Source organism: Vulpes vulpes, chromosome 15 (assembly GCF_048418805.1).
Source record: "Vulpes vulpes isolate BD-2025 chromosome 15, VulVul3, whole genome shotgun sequence".
Classification (NCBI taxonomy): Eukaryota; Metazoa; Chordata; class Mammalia; order Carnivora; family Canidae; genus Vulpes; species Vulpes vulpes.
The window spans coordinates 102,718,106-102,731,317 of NC_132794.1; the positions used below are offsets into that span (position 1 = coordinate 102,718,106).

General features: G+C 41.5%; 1 protein-coding gene across 50 annotated transcripts in view; it reads right to left on the reverse strand.

Moving 5' to 3' along the window:
• Positions 1-13,212, reverse strand: part of ABLIM1 (actin binding LIM protein 1) — a 342,319-nt gene that overhangs the window by 38,151 nt on the left and 290,956 nt on the right. For 24 of the 50 annotated variants that reach the window (XM_072740162.1, XM_072740166.1, XM_072740177.1 and 21 more), the window contains one exon: positions 11,919-11,977. In XM_072740162.1, coding sequence (XP_072596263.1) covers positions 11,919-11,977 — 59 coding nt within the window. Of the gene's footprint in view, positions 1-6,330; positions 6,379-9,409; positions 9,494-11,918; positions 11,978-13,212 lie in introns of all 50 variants that reach the window. The other 26 variants (XR_011997590.1, XR_011997589.1, XM_072740157.1 and 23 more) reach the window with 2 other exon arrangements.

The window sequence follows — 13,212 nt, forward strand, 5'->3', positions numbered from 1 at the left end:
GAATAAGGAAAAATATAACCTAGAGAGAAAGGCAAAGGAGAACCAGCTGTGCAACCCGCCTTGAAAATGCATTTGGGGACTTTTGTTTTTACTTTCTCTTCCTCCTCCCTTCTACGACCTTCTGGCTCTGCCTTCGTGCACATTTCCCTCCACCCAGCCCCAGGCTGGAACTCTGCTCATCTGGACTATTGCAATGACCTTGCCTGAGGGTGTCCTGCGTCCATTCTTGCCCTCTTCAAATCCACTTGGTACCCAGTGGCCAGAGAGATCTTTTTTTTCTTTTTAAAGATTTAATTAATTTATTTGAGAGAGAGAGAGAGAGAGAGTGCGCACAAGTGTGGGGAGGAACAGAGAGAGGACAAGCAGATGCCACGCTGAGTGTGGAGCCCGACATGGGGCTCGATGGCACAACCCTGAGATCATGATCTGAGCTGATCCAGAGTCAGACACCTAACCACTGAGCCACCCAGGCGCCCGTGGAGAGATCTTTTAGGAACAGAATTTGGTCACTACTTTTGGCTTCAGCAACCACTTAAAATCACAACTCCCAGCACCTCAGGGTTTTGATCCTGCCTTCCTCTCCCCCTCCTCACTTACTTCACACCATCACTCATGGAACATGGTGCACATCCCTGCTTCACGGTTCTTCTATTCCTCACTGTTCCCTCTGCCTGAAATGCTCTGATCCCCAATTTTACTTGATTTTTTTCCCTTCTTCAGTCTTGGCTTTAAATATCACCTCCTCAAGGAAGCCCTCCCTGATCTTTCAATCCAGAAGGGTTACCCTTATTTTCTCTTAGTATCTCTCTCTTAGTTTTCCTTTAGGAATAAAATTTATAATTCCATATGAATTGGGGTGTTTTTGTTTTTGTTTGCCTCCTATCTCCATCATTAACTTCAGTTACCATCTCTGCCCTCACAGGTTTTTTTTTTTTTTTTTTTTTTTTTTAACCACTGTGTATGCCTGTTTCGCACAGGTATGTAGAAGGCATAAATATTTGTTGAGGGAATGAGCTACAATTTATTATTCGTAAACACTCAGTTTGTGGATACCTGGCTAGTGTTAATTACATGATGTGAACCCAACCACACAGAGTCACTGAAGTCAGGTTAGCAGTCAGCCGCTGGGAAAGAGAAAAGAAATTGGCCTTCTAATACATGCTTAGAGGACCCTGAGACTGAGTGGAGGTGCTAGCAGTGGGAAGGAAATGTATTAGTATTAACTAGGATTAATTGCCTCCCACTCTCCCTGGCACATTCTGGAAAGCTCCACAAAGAAAACCAAAGGTCTAGTCTTAAAAGGCCTTCCCCCTCTGTACAGACATTTCTTGGAGAGGAAAATCTGTAATTCTCCGCTAGGAATTGGATCTTTCCTCTTTGCTACCGTTTCTACTGATATTTGGCACCTTGAAAGTGAATGTAATGGAGCCAAAAAAAAAACTAAAAATAAGGATGTTGTATCACTCTGTAATTCATATCTGAAATAATGAGAGCAAACCCACCTGGCCAATTCAAGGCAGAGAGTGATTAGACTCACTCTAACAGAGAATTCACTGGAGGGTTGTGATGGATCATTCTCGTGTCTTTGAGATACCAGGGTGGAGGGGGCTGGAGAAGTCACAGTGCTGGTGTAGCAGGCTCATCGCTTCTGGTCCCCCTCCCCAAGACCTGCCACATACAAGTACTTTCCTCCAAGGCTTAAATTTTCCAATCACATGCACATCTCAATATGAGAAAACTCTCAATTCTGAGTCTACTGAGAAAGAAAGGGCTCACATAGTTAACACTGCTCAAAAAACTCCAATTCCTTGGTCTGTTTCCCAATCAAAATAGGGAAAAGACACTACACCAGAATCTAGTCCTCCTTTAAAAAGATGCCATCCGTTAATAAAGTTGAGCCAGTATGCCTCTGTGTGGGATAACTATTAACTGCAGGTGGTCCTTCGGCTTCAAGTGGCTGGCAGCAAATATGTGCCAACCCAATATCAAAGTGAAACCTGGTAAGTAACAACGCAAGAATTTTAGAATATTAGTGGCAGCTAACGTTTGTCGTCTGCTTACTATGTGGCAGGCTCTGGGAGGAGCATTTTCCAGGCTTGATCTCACTTTAATCTCCTCAATAACACCTTGAGCCAGCTTCTGTTATCATGAGGAAGAAGTGTGCAAGCTCTCAGGTACACACATACTCAAGCATCAGGATATGAAGCCAGGTGCCCTAGGGGTGGAGCCCAAGCTTTTAGCTCCTGCACTAAGATCTCCCCCATATTGTAAGATAAATGTGACCATTTCTCTCTCATCAACATAGCTAATGGGATGGATGAAGTGAAGATAGAAGAAAAAAATTGAGATCAACTAGCAGAAGGGAGTGTCCTTAGCTCCACGAGAAGCCTGCAGTGGCTCTGAGTTGGGGTGCGGTAGGAAAGGAGGTAGGGAGGGACAGTCAGACATCTCCAGCTACTGGCATGGTTATGACTAAGCCCTGTTTTCACTGACAACAGCCAGAACATTGTGTGAATAGCCTGAGAACGCACTGAGTCTTGGGGTCTCTCCCATGTCACTCATTCTATTTTTGCCAAATACGGGTCAGGGATACTCTCTGCCTTCCCTGTAATCATGCACCTGGGGTGGCTCTGAAGTATATGGTTCCCTCGTGTGCTGCGCATATGGATAGGAATGTAGCTGGAGAGCCAGGTGAACGCATGTCTGGGATGAGGTCTGTAAGCTTCTCTTCCAGGGTTGAGGAACTCCACAGAGGGAAAAGTTCTCTTGGCTGAACCAGGCTGTTTCCACACAGGCTCTCTCTACCTTCTTTCTTCACCACGTTAGAGGATCTGTGGCTTCAGCAGGCTTCCTCTGAAGCCTTCAGCTGGTTCATTTACATCGTGACTGGTGGAGCTTAAGGTGTTAAGGGTTATCCGACAAGTCTCATTTCATTCTTAAAGGTTTTCAAGCTGAACCACCTCCATTTTGCACACACCTGCCCCGGGCTCTCTGATTCTAGAGTAAATATTTTAGATTTTTACAGTCAGACTTGTGCTCAAAGTCAAGTTGGCTATTCACCAAATCTAACGATGCCCTGGCTCTCGTGGAGAGGTCAGGCCACCGTGAGCATCTTCAGACCATTTAGCACTGGGAAACGCTCCAGATGTCTCTTGGAAATTCAGAAGTTCCTCTTCATTTCACTGCATTTACTGTTGCTTGCTTTTGCTTTATTCTGGTCTCCTAACCATACTTAAAATCTACTTCCTACTCATAGGCGTCTTGCTTATGAGTTACATCCTTGCATATTTTCTTACAATGGCTCTTCTTCTGTTTTCCTGTCTAAAATGAAATAATGGAATAAAACATGACTCTGTGTAGTATAGTATGGGGGTTGGTTAGAAGGCTGGATCTGGGTCAGATTTAGTTCAAATCCTGGATCTCCTAGTTGTGTGACATTTTATGAGTTTTTCTTTCCTTTCTCGCTTTCTCTCTCCCTTTTTCTTTTGACTTCCTTTAGCTTCAGCTTCTCAAAGGAGGAGAGGGTACTCAAATCTAGTTTATAGGGACAAAGGAAACACCTATAACACTTAAAGCACCTTGCCTCGCCCAGGGCACGTACCCATTTTCAGCATTTTCCAGACACTGGACTTAGACTGGATTTCTTTGTTAATCTCATGTAGTTAAGGAGAGCACTACCGGTGTTTTGTTCATGACAGAAGAGTCCTTTCAAACTTGAGCTCCGTGGAGAAGAGGTCCGTAGAGCCCTCTACAGCTACTGCACTTGCATGCACTCTCATCAGAACTCAGATATGTGAAGTCACTTATCACCATACATGGGGCAGCAGTCAGATTGCCAAATGCCCTCCCCCTTCTCAAGAACTCTATGAAGTGATTATGTATCCGCCTGAGATGGTGACTTCCTGCTTAGGTCTTAGGTTTACTAATTTATGCCCCTGCCACGCCAGATGGCCAAAGACCTTGCACATGCCTGTCTTATCTACCAGTACAGTTCCTGGTTCTGTCTCTTTGTGCTCCAGGCTTAAACAGCATACATGGTTGCTTGCTTTCCTGCCACAGTCCCAATGGCTCCCGAGGTGTATGTGCTCGACCAGTGGAGGTTAGAGGGCCCTCCTTCGTGAAGATAATAAGATTACTTTTTTAAAACACAACATTGGTTTGGGTATTTTAATCTTAAATATTTGGGATTTTACATTTCAATTCAAAGATCTAGAATTCTAAAAATGTTGAATTTTAAATGAACAACTTTATTATGAAAAGAAACCATTTTACTTGCTGAGGGTCTCTGATGGCCAAGATAGCCTCAAAAGGCACACAGCTGTCTTCCAATACAGCAGCTCAAATCCACTCTAATTAAAACTCATTTAACCTGAAAAGCAACAACTTACTGCCATGCTTTCCCTCTTTCCAATCCCACTGACTGCTTCTGCTTTACCATGAACTTAACTCTAGTGTCACCCTGCTGGGCTAGAACAAAGTTTTACAGGTGAGCCACATTTCCACAGATGATCCTTATAGGCAATTATTTAACCTACATTACTATTTTCTTTGTTTTTTTTAAATTTTTATTTATTTATGATAGTCACAGAGAGAGAGAGAGAGAGGCAGAGACATAGGCAGAGGGAGAAGCAGGCTCCATGCACCAGGAGCCCAACGTGGGATTCGATCCTGGGTCTCCAGGATCGCGCCCTGGGCCAAAGGCAGGCGCTAAACCGCTGCGCCACCCAGGGATCCCACCTACATTACTATTTTCAACCCATTCTGATATTCAAGGTAACAACAGTGACCCAGTAATTACTAATTGAGTTCGATAACTCAATGGGTCAGCAGCCTTTGTGAGCCTCTATGAGAGTTATGATGAACAAAATTACTCTCTCAACTACACAGCTGACCCTTAAACAATGCCAAGGTCAGCAGCATTGACCCACTGTGCAGTGGAAAATCCATGTATAACTTTTGACTCCACCCAAAACTTAATTATCAAAAACCAGCTGTTGAACCTGAAGCCTTACTGATAACATAAACAGTTGAGTAACATATTTTGCATGTTATATGTATCACATACTATACTAAGAAAGCAAGTTAGAGAAATGTAATTAAGAAACTCCAAAGGAAGAGAAAATACATTTGTTAGTACTGCAGTGTATTTATATTTAAAAAAGTATATGAGTGGACCCATATAGTTCATACCTGTGTTGTTTAATGGTCAACTATATTATAAAAGAGAATTTCTGATATTTATTCTCAAAGATATATCCACTTCTGTTCTACAGAGAAAGGAAATAGGATCTGTTGTTAAAAGCAGATGCAATTTACTTATTTTAATTTAAGCATCTTGCCCCTCATGAAAAAACCAACTTGAAAGCACAGTTGGAAAATTCAGTTCTATTTTTTAGTGTCATCTTTGGCCAAAAAAAAAAAAAAAAAAGAAAAAAGAAAAAAGGCAAGGCAAGGGTGGAGAAGGCAGAGTAGATATAGAAAGGATTATAGACTGGCTGTGATCTCTCAAAGCATTATGCTAATAAAATTAGGCAAAGAATTTAATCCTTATTTTGGCAACAGGAGGAAAGGAGCTTCACTAAGAACCTTCTATTGCATGTGGTTGTCCTCGTTCACTCTCTCATCAAGGGGTCCATGTGACCTACATTTATTCCCCCAGCACATGTTCATGTGCCCACTTTTGATTTCAAAAAGTTTTTTTATTTTTCTCAAAAAAATCAACACGGATAAGTCTCACCAGAAGATGAGTAGTTTGTTTCAATAAGGAAGAGAAAAAAATGGCATTTGATCCCTTATAGTGGTTGCTTGAAAATACATGTTTCTTTGTTTTTGGCATACAATCTTTTTAAAAGCCCTCTAACTACCTTACAGATGATTTTTTCTCTATGCCTTGACTTGGTCCATCTGTGCTACCATTCGGGAGGCATAGTCACAAAGTGAGAATTACATTGAAGACATCTCTTTATGCTTCCATGCATCTCTAATCCTTCTTCAGATTTTGACCATTAAAAAAGACTTACCAGAGCTCTGCCTAGTGAATAAGCAGAGAAATAATAGTTTCCAGTTACTTCCATTAAGGGCCATCGTGCACATCTGGTCCCTTCTTGGTGGGGGAGTGCCAGAAAGCACTCTGCTGCCCCCGCCCTCCCCACTTTCAGCAGGAGCAAGGGTGCGACAACTACCCATCTAACTTGCATTCTTCCAAAGCCATGCTCTAAGAAGGAGACACTACAGGCAACTGAATGGGATAGAGTTGATGAATGCCAAGGGATGACTACTGATATAAGGTGATTGACACCTTATACGAAGTGCTGCTGAGATTGACAGTACCTGCCTTGGGTTTTTGTTGAAGTTCACTAGACAAGGTGGTGATAATAGCTGCAGAAGAAGGAATACTTTTAAAATCTGCATACATTGCATGTTCACTGCTAAGTAAAGGAAGGGTGAAATTAATTCCTTTGGAGAAAGAAGTTTTGAGCTAATGGGCATACCAGACCCTTCTCTGGAGAGTTTCACAAATGCCATCAGCCTTTACTATGGCCAAGAGCCTCACTGTCTTTCCAGGATAAATCTTAATCCCTATAATTCTGATGAATTATAAAAACAGACCAAAATAGAATAAAATATTCGAATAAAGTAAAAGACTGGAATAAAGCAGCTTGTAGTGATGTTAATAAAACAATAGCCAACATTATCTCCTTGTTCGAGACATATATAAAGCTTCTATTTAGCTCTTTAAAAAATATACACACGGTATATGCTTGGTATATTATAGGTTTGCAAGTGCATATAATAGTGAATGTTAGTTTCAAAAGAAAAAAATCTCATGCCCATTTTGTATGGCAGTCCATTCATGCTTTAGCCTCCAAACACACATCAGAGATGCTCCTTTTTAGAATACAGCAAGTGATCCACTGTGGATTCTAAAAAACTTGGTCTGGGAATGCCATCTGCTTTGTCTATAATGAATTATAGCAGAAATTACAAATGTTTAATATTGACTTTTACCTATAGACAAAATTCACTATTCATATAAAACTTGTCCAACTAAGTAAAATTGAATGTTCTTCTTAGGTAATTCTACTTCATCATTTTCTTTTACCCGTGTTTCAGCCCGAGGAGACAAGGAGCAACTGCAGAATATAAATAATAAAATGACTTTCCTCCTGTAAATTTCTTCTACAACAAAACCAAGACTTGCTTCTGGAGCACAGAGGGCTGAATGTCCCTGCAAGAGTACAGCTGATTTACCTAATAACTAACTATCATTTCTGGTGAAATGAACTGCTTGTGTAAGGCATCTAAAAGATCAATATATCTGTGTGACCTGAGGATTGCCTTGGAATTTTCAGGCTTCTCAAAAGTTCTGGTGAGCTGTTCCTCAATAGCCAATGGTAAAGGGAGACCTTGTCAAATGGCCTATTTCCTTGCCAGATCCCAAGCTGTTTACAACTTTCTGTGATGGAGCTGAAGTTGACTTCATTGATATTTATGGCTGGGTAATGGGAATCAGATGTCCCTTTTGAACCAGGACAGGAAGAGAGTAGTTATTAAAAACAGAGCTCTCTCTCCTTCAACCCACCACTACCTAAGAGGCTCTTTCAAACTTAAGGGTCTGGAGCAAACCAAAAAATCTCACACTCAAAGATTATATTTTGGTTCAAAATGCATCACTTGACTATAGCCTCAGGCTAACAAGATAGAACACTATTTGAGTTATAAAGCATACTTTTGGGAAAGGGATCCAAAAACTATTGAAAAAGCAACTTCTTGCCAAATAGAGGTTCTAATTCTGAGCAACACTCATTTGCAGTGGGGACAGTCTTTGGCTGTTCCACTGGATTCAGGAGACTATACTTTCACTGCATGTGAAAACTCTGCCACTGGAGCTGAAGCTTTAAGATAGAATGAAGATCATAATGACAAATACAAGTTGGAGCGTAACCCAGTATTGTGGGCCAACGTAACGCACCCGAGGCCTGGAATCTGCAGTTAAGTCTTGCTGCTGATGCCGGGGCGAGGGGGGGGGGGGGGCACCTTGGGCTTACCTCATTCTATAGATGAAGACACTTGGGGGATGACATCTAAAAGGTTCCTTTCTGCTCTAAATGTATATGCTTCAAACTCTCTTCCAAACCATTTAAAGAAAGAATGTAAAGTTTTAATGAAAGTACACTAAGCAACTCTCCTCAACCTTAGCACTGTTCGAGCAGGCACAGAAAAAAAGGTGTATGCACAGAGACCAGACTAAAGTGTTATGTTATAATCTGGAATTGTTAGCAGATCTAAAAAAAAAAAAAAAAAAAATGGGTTTCATCTGGGCCAAGATCAACTTGTAGAAAGTTATAATTGAATTGGTTTCAGCAGATTCTCAGGAACCCCAGAAGGAGGTCAAGGGTGTGAAGGGAGCACCATCTCCTGCTTCGCTGTTCATCTGGAGAGCTGGATGAGCCCTCTCCTGGCTTCTGGATGGTTCTGCGGGTCATGCTGCCCTCTTTCTTAAACACATCAGACTTAGCATGCGGTCTTCCCCTCCTGTCTTCCTAAGTTCCCCTGTGGCGTAGTGGAAAGAGCACGAGTTATGAACTCAGAAACCTGCCTTCCACTCTTAGCTCTTCCACTTAACCAGTGGGCTAACTCTTCAGGAAATCACTCAACTGTGATGAGTCTCAGTCTCTCACCTGAAAATGGGGGTGAGGACAGCTACCTCACAGCAATTCTTAGGGAGAGCAAAAGAGAGTGTATTTAAAGCTCCTGGCCTCGGCAAAGTAGGAGCCTGGTCCCTTTTGTCTCCCTTCTCACTTCACTACTGCTTTCTTGAGCCAAAGTGCTCCCTACCCAAGCACTGTGTTCCTCGGCTCGGCATTGCTGCTGTTCTCACCAGCCACACCCCCTGGCATCATCTCTATGTGTGCTCATCTCCACGGACCTCTACAACTCAACTCAAAGGCCACTATCCCCGGGAAGTGCCACTGAGATTCTTTCTCTCATCTGACATGCCCTCATCTATGTGACAGGTTTCTAATACCACTTTATAATCATTTGTCTATTATTTATGTGTCTTTCCTCCTGGTCTAGGTCTAGAGCATCCAGCCTTGCACTCACTCTACCTGGGTGCTTGGCAAATATTTGTTCAATGAACAAATGTGTAGATACAGGACCAAAGGGGGAGCTTCTAATGTGCTCGGTTGAATGAAGGTAATGCTTTAGCCAGTACTCTAATGAAAACAATACTCAGTAAAGGAAACAGCCAGATCAGAATGTGAGATGCACTCTGTGGGTGAGAAAAAGCATTTGCTTCTGCAGGAGCCACAGAAGTTATGTGGGGAAAGCAGCACGGACAGGATAAGCGACAGAAGCCTCGGACTAGGACAGCGTCTCTAAGCCTTGGCTTAGACACAGCGCCAACCTGCAGAGACGGTGACCGTCCTGTGCGTCGAACCAGACTTTTGGGATAAAAGAAATCGGAGGAAGAACGATGACTGTTTGGCAGCTGCCATAAAACATGAAAAAAGGGAAGAATGAACAAAGAAATAAGCTCAATTTAGAAACACCACACAACAAAACAAAACAAAACCTCTGGGAAAATGAATTTGATAGTAAATGTCAAGTGGCATTGCTTTATAGTTGTGTGTGTGTGTGTGTGTGTGCGCGTTGGAGAGCCCATGTTTAAAAGCATATTAACTGGTCTTCAAGTTATAGTTTACTCATCTACATTCTAACTCCCCATGATTCCTTTTCCATTTATTTCGGCTTAGAAATTTCTATACGTGAAGAGTAAGGAGCCAATGAAGCCATTGAGAGATGTCCTTAAGAATCTGTCATTACAAATGCCCTGTGAGTTCTTAAATACCAAGAATGTGGATTACTCAGTGGGGTTGCAGAGATTCTTAAAACATTTTCATTTTGCTATGGTAACTGCACTGATGTGATACCCCGTGAAAGGCTTGGAAACCTTGGCTCAAGGTCTGTGATCTGAAGACACACCCTTAAGAGAGAACAACATTTATTCCCTTATTCAAAAACCAATTCCCCTTTAAACCCCACCGACGTCAGCACATACCTCACTCAGGGCACCCTGGAACCTTTTCCCCTCTGGAGTGCTCTATTCTACACACTATGGGGCTTCCCAAAGGTGAGCAAGCTGAGGGTTGGCCTGACCTCCCAAGTGGTTGAATGTTGGCTTCAGGAGAAAAGCTTTGGAATTTTCTGGAAAACTTTACTAAAGGAAGAAAAGCTAATAGCTCTTCTTGGCCAGAAAGAGAAGTATTTCACTAGTTGTTTTCATAGGCTTAACCAGGGAGTTCTATCAAGATGCAATCAAGAATTTTTTTTTCTTTTTCTTTCTTTTTTAAGTATCATTTTAGTCACACTATCTGCAAACTCAAGCAATCCTTATAGAGAAAAGACCCACATTCCATGCAGTCTGGTCTCATTAGCATTCTTCTCCTCATCTCCCAAAAAGCTTCATCAGGGATGAAGTGAAAATGATTATTCAAAAAACTGAAAGCAACACTGTAGAGAGTACAGACCACTAGCTACTTGGGTGGTTTCTGGTCAGTGTCCTCAAGCTATGCTATGAATTTTACATTCTTATGATAAGAATGACAATAATTACTATCTTTAATGTTCTAGGATTTTATAAAGATACAATAATCTTTATATGCTTTATATTCCACAGCATCCATAGCTCCTAAAAAATTTCAGACTTTGGTGCCCAACATAGGTGACTGCCAGTGTGCACCTGCCTGGTGGATGGGCTTGAGGGTTATTACACATCATGCTCAAGCTGAAGCTGTTATGTCGAAATAGAGATCAAAACCATCCTGATTTTGGTGGACAGATTCCTTTTCAGTTTGTCTTTTTACTCCATTCTTCTAAGAAAAAGGTTTTTAAAAAATCTTTTCCATAAAAATATGATGCCAATGGGGTTAGGATGCATAGATGCTTATACCTACTAATGGCAGTTTAAGCAGATCTGACACCATACTCTAGAGTTTGGCTTCCAAAATAAATTCAGGCCATTCCTTTCCCTGAGATGCCAAATGGAACACAAACTACAGTTTTTCCAAGGGTACCACTAAGTTAGCCAAACTGAGAAGCTGTGGCCTGGGTTCCAGTGTGATTATTGCTCAGAAAATATTTCACAGTCTAAGGGAAAAACTAGGGCATCTGAACAGGATATAGATAATGATCCTGACTTATAAGGGTGTACAGCTCTTTGCTTCTGAAACACATAAAATAGTGTCATCTGGAGGTCTTGTCAGGGTTGAATAAGACCAGGAGAAGGCTTCAGAAGTGGGAGATGAAGAGGCTCTATCCTTCTGCGAGTGTGCTTTGGTGAGGACAGTTACTGAAACATTTTGATGTTACCTAAGAGTTAAGTTACCAGAATGCTTATTCACATTGACACTTCTGGGCTCATCATTGTTTTCCCTAAATGTTTTATCTGACAAACCACTGGCTTCTGGAGATAGAGGCTACTCAGTAAAATTTGGATTTAAGAGGTCAGTAAAATGTACCATGGATGCAGAGTTTGGGTCAGGGTGGTACCTTATGGGCTAAGTACAAAAACGTCTGGTGAGGTCACCAAATGTTGGACCTAGAACTTTATGAATCATTTTTTCCCATCTGTATGGTTTGGTTGTTCCCTTGAATGCTTTCCTATGAACCCAACTGGTGAGGCAAGGCTTACTTTCTCCGACACAAACATTTGGAACAGAAAACACAATCAGTTTAACATAGGAGGGAAGAGAACCTCCTTCCTTGGCCAAATGGTCTTTCAACTTGATCTGCTATTAAGAAAAAAAAAAGTCATGAAAAGGCAATTTCACCCAAACTCCAGCTCCAAGAATAAGCGACTATGACACAGACAGCGGCAAATGCACCTGGCATCACAGTTCTAATTGTTTCCTTACCCGCAGCTTTTCCTCAGTCTTGGTAGATTGCTTACAGTCGGGATGCCAAACGGTGGAACCTGGAAAGACATGGTGCCCGCAAAGCATTAAAGGAAATGGAAAGAAGCCATAGTCCTATTAGCCAGAACTCCTGAGAACAGATCATATCCTTCTCTACCGAGAGAGGGAAGTGTTAGAGCCCTGTGCCCAAGTGAATTATGACAACTCTAACCTCTGGGTGAGTTTTCCTCAACGAGTCTGAGCTTGCCCTATAAAGGTCATAATTCTAGACCACAGAGACCACTAATGGGCACAACAGTGTTTTGATTCAAGAGATATTTAGTTCTTGACTGAGTGTTGTCGCTGTTGCTTTGGACCATATTATTATCCTTTAAAAGTCATGACTGTATCTTTACTACAAGCTGTATTTAATTTAAATATAATCCATAAACCATGTTTATAGAACATCAAAACAACCAAGCAATTGAGATGAGGGGAAGTAGAGTCAAACCAGATAGTCTATATCCAGAAGCAAAACTCACTGAATTTTTTGTTGATCCAATTACACAGTCATTTACAAAGATATGGAAAATCAAGCCAAGTAGTAGAAAGGTTGAAAGTTATATTCCGAATGCAGAAGTTTTCTTTAACTTTTAACCTTTAATTAACAAAAAAAGGCCTCCACTTGTGAATGAAATTACTGGTTAAGTGCCTTTTTTTTTTTTTTTTTTTTCCTGTCCCTGAGTCAGTGCTTCACCTTCTTAGAGTATGAAACCCTTCTCTGGATGGTGCTCATATCACACAACTAAGCAAAACACTTATATACCAGAGAAAGCTCTTATAAGAATCCAAGCCCACTGATACGATTTTGTATGCCTAGATATATATGTCATTTAAAGAGTTGTGGGTAAGACCTAGATGAAGTCTTTTTTTTTTTTTTAAGATTTTATTTATTTATTCACAAGAGACACACACAGAGACAGGGGCAGAGACACAGGCAGAGGGAGAAGCAGGCTCCATGCAGAGTCCCCCAAAATGGGACTCAATCCTGGGTCTCCAGGATCACACCCTGGGCTGAAGGCGGCCCTAAACCACTGAGCCACCAGGGCTGCCCCTTAGATCTAAGTCTTATGATCACATAAGGATATGTTCAAATATGGTTATGGGCAGAAGAACTGAAGGAGCCCTGGGTAAGACTTGAGCAAATAAAGTTACTAAGTTGAAAGCAGTAAGTGATATAAATTTAATAAGTGTCAGCATGAATATCAGACTTCCTGCATTTCATTGTCAAATTTTTATCTGTTCAAGCAACAAT